The sequence below is a fragment of the Alexandromys fortis genome, unplaced genomic scaffold, assembly GCF_014885135.2.
Source record: "Alexandromys fortis isolate MF-2015 unplaced genomic scaffold, M_Fortis_MF-2015_v1.1 scaffold_77, whole genome shotgun sequence".
Taxonomy (NCBI): domain Eukaryota; kingdom Metazoa; phylum Chordata; class Mammalia; order Rodentia; family Cricetidae; genus Alexandromys; species Alexandromys fortis.
Genome location: NW_026067967.1, coordinates 6551230 through 6568231, shown reverse-complemented (window position 1 = coordinate 6568231; position 17002 = coordinate 6551230). Strand labels below are relative to the sequence as shown.

Genomic DNA, 17002 nt, shown 5'->3' with positions numbered 1-17002 from the left:
TTCAAAGATCTTTTTTTAAAAAATTGATGTTTTGCCATAGGTGATGGATCCCCTGGAACTGGAGTTACAGACATTTGTGAACTGCCATGCGGGTGCTGGGAATTGAACCTGGGTCCTCTGGAAGAGCAGTCAGTGCTCTTAACCACTGACCCATCTCTCTAGTCCCAACATTCCCTCGTTCTTTGTCCCACTTGACCTCCTTCCAGTCAAAGAGAGACTTCTACACTATAATTCTTCTGCCTTTCTATCTCTGGCTGACTTGAGATCCTTGAGGACAGAGACTGCCAGATTCATAGCCAATTCACTCTCCTCAACACACAAAAACTCAGCTAAGATGTGCTGAGTTCATTGCTGATAGGACAGAATATAGGTTGTAGAGATGAACCTGGAGAGTAAAGTCATGAATTCTGTCATCCACCTAGGAAAAATAGGTCCCATCCCATTACTAGAAAGTCTACATATCTGAATCTTAAATTTCATATGAGTGATGGCATGTCTCAGTACTAAGGCAAACAGAGCTAATATGGAAAATCATTTATAGTTCGGGAAGCTGGTTTCATTTATGCTTAAAAAAAAAAAAAAACAGGTCTCATTTACTCTTGCTGCAGGGCTACTTCAGCATGGCCAGATCATAACACATCTCTCATAAAGTACAATTTTGCAAAATTTGGAAGTCATTCTAATGTAACAAATAGGTGAAAAAAAGTAAAAAAGAACAAGGTTGATGAGAGACAAAAGAAAAAAAACCAAGTAAATTCATATAAGCCAGTACATACAATCTTAAGTCATTTCTCCGAGGAAACAGAATGCCCTACTAACCCTTGTCCAATCTTCTCAAACCGTGTGTACTTCTTCTTAGGATCGCCCACACTCACTATGCTCCCTTTGAAAGAAACAGAAACCATAAATCATTTTGTTCCAGATTAAGATTCACAAGAGATCCCACGATCCTCTTAAACCCCCAAGTTGACAAGTTTTATAGAACTGTGCCAAGTTCCCCCAAAGCAGCCTAACCAGACCATTAACTTCCCCCCAGTAAGTCCAAACCAGAAATTGTTTACCCCCGGCCCTTTTTGTTTTTGTTTGTTTGTTTGTTTTGAGACAGGGTTTCTCTGTGTAACAGCCCTGGCTGTCCTGGAACTCTCTTTGTAGACCAGGCTGGTCTCGAACTCACAGAGATCCGTTTGGCTGTGCCTGAGTGCTGGGATTAAAGGCATGCACCACCATCACCTGGCTACAACCAAAAGTCTTGTATCTTTGATCGTGTTTATTCATAGTATTTTATTCCATTTCTAAACCTCTAAGAGCCACTCATTCACTTTAAATTAACTCATTAAACATTTACTCGTTTGTTACGTTTACCAGACTCTATGCTGAGTGCTGGAAAGAAAGAGGAAGACGAGGTACATTTAAGACAGTCGTTACTCTCCAGAGCACTGCTGTGATGAATGCTGAAGCACAGGGGACAGAGAAGAGGGAGAGAAACAGGCTGGAAAGGTTTCAGAAAGGCTCTACCCCGGGCTGACTTTACTATGAGTACAACTCAGGGAGGTTAAGAAGGCCAAGAGAGTTCTGTAGCAGGGGACAGTTTAAATCAAAGGCACAGAAGCATGAGAGAGCCCATGGGTCTCACACATGAATTCTGGAGGCAGAGAATTGCACCCACAGAGGGAAGATGCTTCCTCAAAGCCATACAGTAAACTGGCGCCAGAGCTAAGGTTCAGAGTTTGGTTTCCCGGCTCTCAATGCAATTAGCTTTTCCACTGATACCTCACTCACTAGGATCTGGTACTTCTGACATACACTGTATGTACTTCAATTTGAAATAAATCAGTTAAAAGGTGTGAGGGGGTAAGGAGGCTCAAAGACAGCAGGAAATTGTCCGGGGCAGTCTGCTTTCTGTAACACATTGTATTTACTGTAAGGGGACCTTCTGAGTACACACAAAGCCAGGGAGTGGCTTTTACCTCAGCACAGGAAGGCCCTAGCAAGGGCAACTATGTTTTTCTTTTCTTTCTTTCCTTCTTTCTTTCTTTCCTTCTTTCTTTCTTCCTTTCTTTCTTTCTTTTTTTTTTTGTTGTTGTTGTTGCTTCATTTTGTTTTGTTTTGGTTTGGTTTTTGGAGACAGGGTTTCTCTCTGTAACAGCCCTGGCTGTCCTGGAATGAGCTCTGTAGATCGGGCTAGCCTCGAACTCACAGAGATCTGCCTGCTCTACAAAGGCGCACCACCACCACCTAGTTCAAGGGCAACTCTTTTAAGACAGCTAACTAAACAAACAAACAAATAAAAAAGGTCAAACAAGAATTGTTAGAAGAAACAGGAAGTTGCTAAACTAAGGAACCAGAAACCTCAGCTTTAGAAAGCAATGTAAGCTTACAGGCTTGGTCAAACCAGTCACGTCAAATCCTTTTCCAATGATTCTTCCAAAAACAACTATACCTGACTGTAAGAGTCAATACACATCCTATTTACAGAATCCCAGCTCGATCTGCCCTCAGCTGCCCCCTGTGCAGCTCTGTGATCCAGGGCCCGGTATTTAGAATCTTTGGGTCTAAAAAACCTTAACTTCAGAAATGAAGGTTATCATGGGTACCTTCACAGAGTTACTATAAAAAAAAAAAACTTAAAAATTCAAGAAAGTATCTTTCTTGCTTGTCATTTGTTACACAGTACAGGTTCATAAACATTGTTTTCTCTTTCCTTCTTTTTCTACATCCACGATGGCAAAGCGGTCTTCTCCTTAGCAAGACATCGACAAGAACAGTCTTTGCCACCAGGCAGAATCAATACCTCAATCTTTCTCCATGTGATACTCTAGACTATCCACTAATAACAGCTACTTATCATATACCCCACGTTCTCTCCTATTACGTCCCTGTGTATCCTAAGGCAGTGCACACCCAGAGCTGGGGATATACAGAAGGTCAAAGTTCAGATGGTGAGCAGTGGGCTCCATAGCGCTGGCGCTACACAGGGCCTACCAGAGACATGGCGGAAACCTAGGATCCAGATCTTTACAGCAGCGTTCCACATCAACGACTGAGCAGCCACAGACCAAAGGAAGGATCAAAAAAGCTGTAACGTGCTTACGTAGTTTCTCCAAGATCTCCTCGTCGGACATTTTAGGCTTCTTCTTCTGCTTCTCAGTATTCCGGGTCAAAGCATCTGGCGCAGCAGTGTTATTCTCAGTAGGTGAAATGGGGGACGTAGCCACATCCCGAGTTGGAGTAACAGGAAGTGGTTCGATCACGGATCGTGTATATACCTGCACAATCACCGGGAGATTTTTGACAAAACCAGCCTTTTGTTAGCGTAGTAGACCCTCTTCTAGATGTTCCAATTAGAATATCCCCAGGAACCTCCCACTTCCCAGATCAGTCTTTCTTATACGTCAAAACCTGTATTATTTCTCCTATGAGACCCAGCCTATTGCCCTGGGTAAAATGGCCTGTATCACTTTCATAGTACAAGAATGGTTAGTGGCGGCCTTAGTTAGACAACTCTCAGTAAAAGTCTGGAGAATCAGATCTTTCAACTAGACTGGCTTTCTGACCACTCCAGAAAAATGATTTCTCAATTTTTATTTTTGAACCTGTAGAGCAATTACACCCCGGGTATTTTAACCTTCTTTGCTTCTCTATCTATGGATCCTTGAGGAAAGATATCCTGTCTGTTCCCTCTATAACATTATCCTTAACTGGCTTCAGTGTAGGTCTACACACAAATGTGGTATATGTGTTACTGTGGAGTGTGACCTGGACTTGGATTTAATTATCCGCTTTCAAACCTGGCTTTTGCTTGCTAAGTGTGGGTAGACCAATTCACCTCTCTATATCTCACCTGCTTCTTCTATAAATTAGGAACTAGTGATATATTTTTCAGAGAAGAATGCTAAGAAAAGCAAATTTATCAATCTATTCTTTTATTCAATATTTACTGCCTTCTCTATGATCCCTGTGTCAAAAACTATATCAGGTATTAAAAAGATAGATAACACACATAGATAGATGATCCAGAGAGAGAGAGAGAGAGAGAGAGAGAGAGAGAGAGAATGAGAATTAAAAGTTTAGAGAGAAAAGTATTTTAAATAAATTTGCCTACAAACCACAAACAGGACACATCAATGGAAAATATTGACAGCTCACTGATTTAGAAGGCTATTTTCCTAAAGGTGAATTTGACCCACAGACAAGGATATCCGACAATTCTCTCTGTAGGTTCTCAGGCTAAGAGGCAGGTCGTCTAATTGGATTTCCTCCACAGCATCTTCCATTAGTCATCCAATCAGCACAGAGCTTAAGCCCTAATGGTTCTTTCATTATGGAGTTCTCCTCATAATAAAAAGCCGAGACAACATCAGTAGTGTTTCAGAGAACCATCTGACGGGCGAGCACCGCTCAGTGATACTAAATCAAATAAAAGGCAAACACACGAGTCTGCCAAGCGCGGGAGAGACGGAAGCTATTCTGAAATGCAGGAACCTCAGAGGAAGTTAAGGGAGAAATCACTACCAGCATCCGGCATCAGAATGCACTGCTAATGCCCAGCGTATTAATAGCACTAATGTATTTATAAACTCCCCTGGGTCTGTCAGCATCGTCAAAGACGCTGGAGGAGCTAAACACTGCATATTTACCTTAAAAGAAAAAAACCTTTGGCAAGATAATTTCCTGCCCCCTAAAAGACTGGAATAATTTATGTAATAAAATGCATCAATTCTCCATATCATCTCCCTGTCACATCTGCAAAGGCCAAGGGAGCAGCCGAGGTTAGACCAGTGTGAACGCAGCTGAGGTTAGACCAGCATAAACACCAATTACCTAGGGGACTTTAGGAAGAGCCGAAGTAACAAATCCACTACTCTAATCATACAGGAAATGCCTTCAAATTAGTGGTCTGGTTGGGTATCGCAGCACGTGCCTGTAACCTTAGCAACTGGGTGAGTAAGGTAGGAGCACACTAAATCAAGGCCAGTCTGGACTACACAGTGAGCAGCTGTCTCGAAACAGGAGAGGAGAAACAAACGTAGTTCAGCGACTGTACCAGCTCTGAGGTCTATGGACCCCTTACACTGGACTCCGAGCTGAAGGACCGCCATCCGCCTCTTATCTGAATGAACCATACATCCTTCCAGATTACCAGACTCACAGATTTTGTGTGTTCTGGGCGAGGAGCGATCACTGGAGGTGGGGTAGCATCATCGTCATCATCTTCATCTTCCGACACCGGCGGCACCGCGGGGGTCTCAGACACAGTCTTCACATTCTATACAGAAAAGACAAAATTATCTGGTCTGAAGGACAAAGAACTTCAGAAACTGGGTCTGCTAGTTTTCTAGAAGGAACTCAATTCTGGCCCCCCACCCCCCTTAGGAAAGCCTCATTGGCCTCAGAGTCTCCACTTCTGTGTGGTCATCAATATCCACGCACTCTGGATGCTTCCTTTTCCCACCTAAAGCTGTGGAACTGTGGTCAGCTTACAGATCCCCTGCCTGCCTCCTACAATCAAATCCTTAGAACTTCAGTTTCTTCTTAGTTTATAAATTTCACTCTTTATAATGAGTAGAAAATAAACAGAAAGAAAAAAAGAGTTTTGAATTTTCTATACTTTATCATTGTAACCAGGGGTCTAAACAGCCATCCCTCCCAGTCTCCCTTCTTCCAAACGCCTGACCCTATTATGACCCTCTTGCTTCCGCCCCCTGAATAAGACTACAGGTATGCACCACCACACCTGGATAGTATGAATTCTACAAATAAGAGTCAGCCATAAAAATACCACAGATCCCAGACACAGATAATGATGTTTCAAGCTGAAAGAGATCGACAAGATCATGTTTGCTAAATGAGCAAACCTCTAGGACCTCGTGTGTAAACTTCCCTCAAGTATCAGAAAGAACAAACCACAAGTCAAATATGACCCGAATGTGCATTGTTCTTGCAACCCTCTCCTTCGGCTCCTATTTCCCCAGGTTACTATCAGATTCTCCTCAAGGTCTAGGCAGACACATTCGCTCTGCCACAAAGAAAATGATGAGGAAGTATTTATGAAATGAGTAAACACATGAATGTCCAGGAGAATGGAATTTTTTTTAACTGACTCATTCTATGAACAACTCATAATCTGTCTGTGCCACATTTTCTTAATCTATAACATAGAGATAGTAATTCTGCTTGATTACTTCATAAGTGAAAAGAAACAATGTATAAAAGCCAGCACAGAAGCCAGCATGATAAAATCACATCCTCAGTGTGCGACTAATAAGGAAATACGGAACAGGGAGTTCTGGGGAAATATGTCCTTGACCGTCTGAGCGGTTCTAATTGTAGATACTAACCAGGCAGGTGTCATCCTCCAAGCCATATGGCATGAGCCACGGGGCTCTCCTACACCAACACCATGGCTGCTGCTTACTGCAGTCACCTTTAAAGACCTTCTGTGTCTTTCTCTGTTCCCTGACACAGTAAAGGGGAAAAAAAGCCTGGAGTACATGAGATTCAGGGGATTCTAGTTCTTTTCTTTCTTTCTTGTGTTTTTGGTTTTTTGAGACAGAGTTTCTCTGTGTAGCCTTGGCTGCCCTGACACTCACTCTGAATCTAGGCCGCCCTGGAACTGTTTTGTTTTCTGAGATAGGGTCTCACGTCACCTAGGCCAATCCAATTACTATGTAGTCAAGGACAACCCTGAATCTCTGGTCCTCTTGCCTCCACCTCCCAAGTGCTGGGTTTACAGGCTGATTCCACAACTGGTTTCTAAAATGGTTCTTAGTGTGAGTCTTTAGGAAGGGTTGTTGTTCTGCCCAGGAAAGAAGGACAGCAGCACCGCCCTCCCAGGTACCTGTGGGGATTAATTACGCTAAGGATGAAGATATTAACACAGCGGCTGGCGCAGAGCAGCCACTAAATAATAGATAACACCCTCTTCTTATAAAGCATGAAGGCGCTTGACCCACAGGCCACAGCTCCACTATGTTGAGCCCCTTCCTTCAATAATCCACTGATCAATAATTCACTGTTCGCAGACAGTGCAGTTGCAAACGTTCCCTGTCGTTTAAACACAGCTCTTCCAGCCGGCGCTACGCAGCAGGAACGGGAGGAAAGCGGGCAGCGGAGGAACCGAATGTGTACGGCGGTTAACCTCTCTCTGTCCCAGCTTTATCACCTATAAAGCGAGGGCTACAGTCTGCTTCACTACACTGCTGTGAAAAACAAAAGAGATAATGAATAAGAAAGGACCCAAGACACTGCAAAGCACCAGGCTGGCTCGCTGCTCTTTCTGTAACTGCCAACAGGGAAAATGACTGCTGCCAGCCAGGCTTCAGTGGCTCAGTCCTGTGCTCTATTCTACCCTCCTCTTCAAAACCCTTTAAACTTTCGTTACCTTTTACAGAAAGCCAAACTCCTACTTGACTTGGCCTATTTTCCCATGCTTCCTCACCGCCAACTTCTCTTCCGGCACATTTTTATATTCCAGACATATCAAACTACGAGCAGTTCCCAGAATACACATACCTTCTGAACCTCTTTCCCCCACGCATATAATTTTCTATCTGAAATATCTTCAGCTCTCCAATTCTTGCTCTAAATAACGAGATGTGTTCATTGACACATCCAACTTTTCATTCAATAAATGTTTAGCAAATGTCAGAACTTGCTAAGCGCCAAAGACAAATCAATTAATAAGACAGACATAGATCCTGACCTCATGATGTTTATAGCGCACTGAACTGTAAATGCATGTGCCTTCCTATCCTCTGTAAGACTGTCTGACGGCTCCACACAGGGCCTGACAAAGAACAGGGGCTTCTGTAAACGTCTGATAAATCAATACGGCGTAAGTACCTTTCTTTTATTTTCTGCAGTTCTGGGGATGCAATCTACAGCCTCTCACATGACAAGCAAGGACTCCACCACTCATCTACGTACCCAGACAGCTTTTAACTTTTTGTTTGAGACAGAGTTTCTGTAAGTAGCTCAGGCAGGCCTTGAACTCATTCGACAGCCCAAAATGAACTCAAACTTTTAATTCTTCTGCCTTAGTCTGTGAAGGTGTGGCCACCAAGTCTGGCTATAAACAGTTTTCTATAAAAGATAACACCCATATGAAGAATACTACTCTCTTATAAGACTCACAGCTAACTATTTATATGACCAAGTGTTATTCTTAATATGACAGAGATACCAGCATCTCATTTTTATTCATAACCGTCATGAAAAATGCAATTTTTAAAATGAGGGACATAGAGGGACTTTTTAAGGTCATCTAGGTACATTTCCAAGTCAATTCTTCAGTGATCCCTCCCACAATCCTTCACAGAACTTTATCAGAGCCCCAGAGGGGAGAAGGCTGCTCTTAACTAAACAGAATCTGTGCCCTCTGGATGAGCAGGCCTTACTGATGAAAGAGCAGAGATTCCTTCCTAAACACATCCAGTCCAAGGGAAAATGTATCATTCTCATTTGACTGTGGAAAAATCTGAGCCACAGAAAGGCAAACTGGGTTTCCCAGTGTTCAGACCTACAAATGAAACCGCCTAAAAGCTACACTTTCTGGCTTCAAGGTTAGAATTTCGACAACACCGGAAAGCTGGAAGAGAGACACTGTCCTGTAGAGACAACTCTGCCCACCATTCCAGCTCCTTCACTGTGGGAAGAGATTAAAGCGCAGCACTGACCGAGGTAAGAGTCTCCACGTCCAGCTCAGCCTTACCACACTCTCTGGAGCCATACTTCCACACCCACTTAGGCCAGAATGGAAGAAACATAAACTTACCAAAGTGTTGGAGGAATTATAATCTTCAGCTGACTTGTCTAGAGAAAGAAGAGAGACAAAGGATTTAGTAAACAAGCAGAGTTAACCCTTTCCTGAGGGCTAAGGAGATGGGTCTGACCAAGCACTTGCCAGCTCCAGAGGACGGTAATGGTGAGCAGAAGCCACGCTGGGCACATCATCCCTATCAGCTCCGTTAGCCTCTACCATGGCTCTGGGTATTAATGCTATATTCACTTTAGTAGACTGGATAACTGAGAGACGTTTAATGATTTGCCCAGTGTACACAAGTTAAACTGATGGTTCAACCTGAATTCTGATCTAATTCTGAGTACCATGCTGGAACAGCACCCACATCGTGAGTTCTCAATGGTCAAGGAAATGTCCGACACTGAGATAAAGGCAAGGAGTCCATGCTGTGTTCCTGAGTCCCACAAAAGACCTTAGCAGAAAAGAAGAGATTTACAGACTAGGAGTGTCTTTGATTTGCCTCTTTAAGTCCTAAGAATTTATTTGCCAGTTTATCACCAGTGGGCTCAGGAAAACATTCTACCAATCTGACATAACCGTCATCAAGAACCCAGAAGGAGAACATTCGAGATCCCAGTACTATCGGATGAAACTGGCCCAGGAAGGTTCTTTGGCTCCACAGCAAATAAAGAATCCACAAAGTCGGAAGTGAAGCAATCTATGATACGTTCTTAAAGCAAACCTTGTTCTCTGCAGACGGCCCAGGTTTGGTTCCCAGCACCCCAACTTTAACCCCAGTTCTAGGGGATCTGACCACCTCTTCTAGCCTCCCCAGGCACCACACATGAATACAATGCACAAACATATAGCAAAACTCACACAGATAAAACAAAACTTTAGCTATAAATAAAATAAAAGCAGTAACAATGATCCACAGCCCTAAATGGCTAAGCTCTGGAGAAATCAATCAAAGGCATAATTTAAACATAATTAATTTGCGTTGTTTTTCCAAAAAAAAAAAAAAAAATGGTATCAGCTTAGTCTACTTTCTCCCTAACATTAACTGGTATGGAAAATCAAAAGTCACAGAAAACTTAACCAGAACAATAATAGGGACTAGAGAGTTGTGTGGATTATCGAGAGTAGTGTTGAGAAGCCTAAGGTAAAAACACACTTCCAAAGGCAATGTAGTGGTGCACGCCTTTAATCCCAGCACTCGGGAGACAGGGGATTGATTCTCTCTGAGGTTGAGGACAGGCATGACTACATAATGAAACCCTGCTTCAAAAAAAAAAAAAAAAAAAGGAACTAAAATAAGAAACATATCACTTGCATCATAATGAGCAAGTTATAATTTCTTTAAGGTTAATTTACTTCTTTGAGTGTGTAAAATGGGGTAACAAACCTTTACTCTGACAACCCTTGTACGCCACATAAGAGTCATAGGAGATAAGACACAGGAGAGCACATACAACTGTTATATAGTATAGCTTAATTAACAATATGGGAGAAGAGGAAACAGGAAAAAGGGATGGATCACATTAAAAATAATCTGTCAAATACAGAATTGTGCCTAGAGTTGGCCCTTGTCTTTAGCAATCAGAAAATCTTAAATCCTCCAAGTGCACATAGACATGTCTATGTTAATACACAAAATAAAAGTATGTGCATGTATCTGTAGAGATACAATAACTATAATTTAAGTATGCATTCATAGATGACTGTATATGTAATTATTTGAATGTATATAGCTATACACATATCCACTCGTAAGCACTTAAAGGGACTATAATTTCAATCACACACAAGTCAACAGGAGCAATGATCCACATACACACATACATACATGCAATTTCCTTTTATCTACATACGGACATAGAAAACAGATCCCAATATGATATCTCTGTGATAAAGTTCTTAACCAGAAGTTCCAATTTCCCAACAACTAGGAAACTTGGCTACTTAGCAACCTCACCCAGTTCCTCCCAAGAATCATCTAATCCTTCAGAGGAAGACAGCAGACCCAGTGGGCACAGAGGAGAGGAGGGAAAGGCTGCTGGGAAGACGCATGGGCTCTCCCGAGCGCTACCGTGGCAGCCTGAGCGGAGCTGCATCCCATCATCCGACCATCTGTACCCTCTGATACGAGCCAGACACTAGCTGGGGAAGTCAGCTCGTTCATCCTGACTCTCACCTTCTCCAACAATTCTGCTCGGAAGGAGGCTGCAGAAACCAAGAGCACCAGGCTAACAGTAAGTACGAGACTAGGCCTGACGCTAACTTAGGCACACTGCAGAGGCCTTCTCTGTGTTTCCCATCTGCAAACAGTGAGGAATTGGTGTATATATGCTTCTTGATCTAATGTTTCATTTTTCCCCTTGTTTTTGTTGTGTTTTTCTGGTTTATTTGTTTCTGAGACAAAGTCTCACATAGTCAAGGTTGGCTTTGAACTTACTACATAGCAAAGAATGACATTTAATTCCTAATCCTCCTGTATTACATCTACCTGGGATTACAAGATTAAACCACGGGGCTGGAGAGATGGCTCAGTGGTTAAGAGCATTGCCTGCTCTTCCAAAGGTCATGAGTTCAATTCCCAGCAACCACATGGTGGTTCACAACCACTGTAATAGGATCTGACTGTCTCTTCTTGTGTGCATGAAGGCAGATCACACAAATTCATGAATAAACAAATCTTTCCAACAGATAGAAGACAAGTTTCCAGAAATACAAGCTTTTTATTATAAGTTAGTCTAGAAAAAGGAAACTACCTCTGCTATGGAAGGACATGCTTCAAATAAAATTATTAGAGGCAAAGTAATTCAAAAGACAAGGGGCCAGGAGTGAGAAGACCTGAGTTCTAATCCCAATTCAACTACTAAAAACATTCTAAAAAAAAAAATCCCTTCCACAGAAAGTACATATAAAGAACATTTATAATTACTACTGACCTGATTTTCATTCAAATGATAAAACTTAGTCACTCACGCAGGAACTGATATCTGCAATCCTAGCACTCTGAAGGCCGATGCTCAAAGACTGCCATGAGTTCTAAGCCTAAACCAGCCTGAGCTAGCTCAAAAGGAGTCTTTTAAAGGAGACTTAAAAGATACTTGCTAATGTCATTAAGTAACAGTATCAGAAATAATGGCAATGACAACCAGAGGCCTTGAGTTCAAACACGAGCACTCACGTGGTGGAAAGAGAGCCTACTTCCATGTTCTCACCAGGGCATGCATGCCCCCGTCCCCCACAAAATGCATCATCTAAAAATAGCACAGGCAGCTTCAGAATGAAAACAAACAGGCCGTGGTGGTTTGGATTAGGTACGGCCCTGGCCCACAGGGAGCAGCAGCACTATTGGGAGGTGTGACCTTGCTAAAGGAAGGCTTTCAGGTCTCCTAGGCTCAAGCTAGGCCCAATGTAACAGTTTCCTTCTGCTACCTCTGAGGACTGAGAGAGATGTAGACTCTCAGCCCCTTCCTCAGCACCGTGTCTGCCTGCACCCCACCATGTCGCACTGTGAATAAGGAACTAAAACTCTGAAACTTCAGCCAGCCTCAATAAAATGTTTCTTCCTTTATAAGAGCAACAGAACAGTAACAAGACAGAAGCCTTCGCCTCAGCCGCCGTTTCCAAACCACACCTTCGTGATGCCTCAGAACTCTCAGCACTTCCTTTTCTCTTGCTCGCCAACAGGCTCCTGAGAGCTTCTCTTGCTGGGGTTACCATGGACACAATCTTCTTACCTGTAAAACTCATGTACTTCTGACTATTGGAAGTCTTCTTAGAGTTATAGAATTCCAACACATCGAGAACAGCTTGTGGGTTTTTCTTCTGCTCTGACTTTGTGATATTTGATGTTTGAAGCAAGCGGGCCCACTGTTCTGGCATCCCCTAAAAGGAAGACATGAAAGGGCTTCAGGAATACACGGATGCAGAGGACCCTGGAAGAATATCAGACCACACTTTGATGTCTGCTAGCGGATAAAAATGAGCCCGTTAGTCACCTCTTTCCCTGGTCCCTCAAAATTTACACAAGTTCCTTCATGTATCTTCCTTGAGAGGGCTACTCCATCACCAGCTTCATCTCTTTTAGAGCAGGAACCAAGTCTGATCTACTCCCGCATTTAGTGCCCCACCTAGGGCTTGCTATCATGGGACCTCTTACGGGAGATTTGTTTGGGTTGGTGACGTAGCTCAGTGGTAAAGACTTTGCACAGCACATGCAGGGCCTTGTTTTCAAACCCAAATGCCACAAACCAACCAAGAAAAGTAAAAGAGAAAGAAGTGAACCTAACAGCACACAGCCCAAACCCTAGGACCAACACAAGGACTCACCGTGAACTCCCCTGTGACAGCATCAAAGCCAACATGAATTGTATGCTCAAAATCTGAAGGAAGGGAAATCTCTGGCCGCTCCTTCTCCTTCTTTTTATTTGCTACAAAAGAAAATAATAAAATAAAACAAAAAGAGGCATTATTCAGTTTCTAGGCTTATTTTAGCCTTTCAGCGGGTTCCTGTGAAGAGCGAGTTCTATCCAGTACGCATAAATATTTATAGAGCCTCAAAGGCTATAAAGGGAGGGGGTTAGATTTGGAGTCCACGTCATTGTTACCTCTTCCTCGCCATAATATATAGTTCTGGATCTTTGCTTTCTTACTCAGTGATGAGGACAAGGACAAGAGGATCTTAGGGGCCCATCTCTAGTTGACAAGAGTTTATGTAACAAGGAAGATGAGTACTCTCAAGGCACTGTAGCCTGTCTCCCGAGAGGACACCCACAGCTTTGTATTAACTCACGTGATCGTCACAAGCCTGCGAGCCAACCTCCATGTGTAGACTAGGAGACTGTGGCACAGACCTGCCTCGTCATTGTGCAAGTGAAATCAAAGTTCAGGCCCTTAGATTCTTCTCCTCTACCACTGCTGAAGAACTTCAAGTGGATTTGAGAAAATGCACTCAGATATAAAGAGAAATAACATCAAGAACTTACCATGTATATACACGATACACAGCTTTCCTTTATTGTTATTATATTACAAGCTAAACACTACCACCTGCTTCTAGATGAGAACACAGAGTCATCTGTCAACATAACTAGCAAGGGCTGGTATTTGAACCCAGGTCTGGTCCCAAAGATTGTTTTCTTCAGTAACTTCATAAGAACCCTGTCTACATGCCAGTTGCTAAGGGTTAGACTATTTATATACTTGGCAAGTTCCCTTCTAGAGCAGCTGCTTTGAGAAGGAGAAGGCTAAGGGTTTACCATGATCCCCAGACGAGCAGTCGCTTATGACATAACTACACCTGTCTGCTCAAAGCCAGGATGCACAGGACATGTGGCGAGGCTCTGGAAACACTTTCTGCTTCTAAATTCCTTCTAAGCTAATCCCTTAAAAGGTTTTAGAGAAATACAATTATATTGTTTTATTTAGGTTTAGACATGTTATGTTTATACATCTTTTTATGATTTATAAATGACTTCCATTGCATACTAATAAAGTATGTAATACAACATCACAAACATGGATGTTATGTCCAGAAGAACTATGGTGGTAAAGACCCAGAGAAAGGGTAGCTCAGGGAACAAGTAGTTTCTAGAAAAGTGACAGAGAAAGGAAACCATGTAACTCGTTGGGAGGGCAAGGTTAACTCTGAATTAGCTCTGCCTCTGCCACTCACTCTTCTCTGTCTGCAGCCTCTGAATCCACCTCACAAGTTCCCACCTTTCCTTCTACAGAGGCTGGAGAGGTAGGGTTTGTGGCCTTGGGCTACTGAACCCCCAGGAGCAGAGATTTTCTTTATCCACTATTTTGCTCCTCAACCCAAAATCATAATAGGCCTAGTAAGAGATTACTGAAGTTGGTTGGCTTTTGGCATATGGAAACCAGGGGGAAATCCTGAGCACACTGCTGACTCTCCCAAGCCTTTGCTTATTCTGTCTGCTTCTGGAATGTCCTTCCCTGCCTCTGCCTAGCTAATGTCTACTAAATATAGCTATAAATATTGGATCCTTCTCCTCTGGAATTAAAAACAAAATAAGGGTGATTCCCACCACCACTTGTAAAGTCTAACACAGCAATGAGTATCAGACAGTACAATCTGGTAAGAAAAAAGAATGAAAAGAATAATAAGAAAAAAAAAAAAGGAAGAAACCCAGGACAATTTACTTTTTTTTTACTATTGTGTGAAACAATTAAAATATATAGTTTTATAAACTAAAGAACCTTAAAACCACGAGTGATCATTAATATTAGCAACTGCTGATATAAGATTTCTCAATAAGCTGATTAAGATAGAGAATTCAAATATGACTGAAGACAGAAAGGAGAAAGACCTACCTTGATTTCATGAAAGTAGAGACCTTAAGTTTGAAAAGCTAACATGGGAAAAGAGCATGCATATTCAACCGTCCTCCTGTCTGGCTTTGTCTAGCCTGGGCTCAGCTTGGGAAAGGCAGCTGACTACAAAATTCCATGTTTTAACAGAGACACTAAAGTTTTAGCGAGAGCTATTAGCCCTACTTTTAAATTATTTTTAAACAGCACCTCTCATTGGCTCGACTGCACTAATCCGAGCAAAGGCAGTAAAACATTCCAAACGTAAGAGAGATCAACACTGCTGTCGTTCAGCGTTAAAATTAACTTCACTAACCTCTTCCCAGGCTCAGAGAATTTCACTTTGTTCATAAAAATGCAGTCAGAAAGAGATTTCAAACTAAATGCCAGAAGACTTCTTAGAATAAACCAAAGGCTCCAAATCCTAACCACAGGAACCAGGCTTCGCCACATGGAATTCTGCAACTCAGCAGCACCTACTGCAAGCCTTCAATTACAGCCTCTCCTTCCAGTCACTTACGCAGGCCGTCCAGCGCCATCTGAGGCCAGCCTGGAGGTCAGCATTAGGTAATGCCCACAGACCCGGCCCACCGCCAGCTCTAATGGAAACCACCACCCTGATGGACCTCTTCGTTCTGTCTCCCTTAGAGACACATCGCTACGTCTCTAGAAATCCTGCCTCTGGCGTCTGGGTAGGAGCTGATACGTGTATTTCTGAGAAGCAGCATGCATGGGTCCCCGAGAGCCACTAACACCAGCATGAAGCCACAGACGCTGTAGGAAGACTCGGTTCTACTCATTCCCCTCCCTCTCCACCAATGGGACCTTTGTCACTGCTCACTGCTCTCGAAGCTGCTGCTTTCTAACTGGAAAGCGGTTGTGGGCAGTAGATATGGGTATCAACCAAAAAAAAGAATGAGATCTCATAAAAATAACCTCCTATCTGCATGGTTTTATAGTCTAGAAAACGCTTTTACATTCATGACACAGTTGTACACAAGGGCTCACTGCTGGTACAAGGTGAGCATGAATCGCGTGACTCCCGCTTTGCAGATGATTCTAAAATTACAGTATTTACAAATAATAGATGACAGAGTTAATGTGAGGGAAGACTACAGGTTACTGGGAGTTCGTTTCCAGTTCTCTATGCAGCGCGTATCCATCTTCAAATACATATGAAGGCGGAGCCTGGTACAGGACTAGCAATGCCGTGTACCCTGCAGTTGAGAACAGATGGCTCGCTGAAGTAAGATTCCGAACGAAACGCAAGAAACTCGGCCATTTTTCCATCCTGATGCACATTAACAATAGCCAACAAGGGTCTTAGAGCAGGAATAAAACCACCATGCTAAGGGAATCTAAAGAAAACCCAAAGCTAGAAAATACAGGCTTTGGGGTCGTCTTGCAAGAACTTCTTCTAACAGCTTTCAACCTACAAAATTGCAAACTACGAAGACTTATTTTCAGACCCAATTTGGCCTAGGGGTACCCAATCAGATTTGCGGAAGAACCTCCAGGTCTACAGCTCGCTCTGTCACCAATAAAAATAGCTCACAATGGCCTGGTTTCTCTCTACCTACATAGACAAGCCTGATCTACTGGCATCTTGCGATATGTCATCTACATCAATACAGAGTTGCAGAGCTAAGAGACACTGCCTCTGGCCCTCTCGTTGTTTAGATGGACACGCGGACATCTACGGAGAAGTCACTGACACAAACCTGACATCCAGCTGTGAAGAAGCGAGATTATAACCCAGGTGTCTAGATTCCTGGCACAAAGCTACTCCCTTCAGCTGCAATGAGGCATGAGGTGCCACTTCTACCCCCGTGTTTTAGATGGGAATCTTAGTTAAAAACAAATAAAGGGGGCTGCGTGACGGTCCAGTGGGTAAGCGTGTTGGCTATGTAAGAATGAGGA

The 17002-nt window shown here is 42.9% G+C and overlaps 1 protein-coding gene across 6 annotated transcripts in view; it reads right to left on the bottom strand.

The window, feature by feature from the left end:
- Pak1 (p21 (RAC1) activated kinase 1) overlaps positions 1 to 17002 on the bottom strand; it is a 95642-nt gene that overhangs the window by 19093 nt on the left and 59547 nt on the right. For all 6 annotated transcript variants that reach the window (XM_050154497.1, XM_050154499.1, XM_050154502.1 and 3 more), the window contains 6 exons: positions 13082 to 13182; positions 12490 to 12637; positions 8774 to 8811; positions 5150 to 5266; positions 3092 to 3266; positions 820 to 883 (listed from right to left, as the gene is read on the bottom strand). In XM_050154497.1, coding sequence (XP_050010454.1) covers positions 820 to 883; positions 3092 to 3266; positions 5150 to 5266; positions 8774 to 8811; positions 12490 to 12637; positions 13082 to 13182 — 643 coding nt within the window. The remainder of the gene's footprint in view (positions 1 to 819; positions 884 to 3091; positions 3267 to 5149; positions 5267 to 8773; positions 8812 to 12489; positions 12638 to 13081; positions 13183 to 17002) is intronic.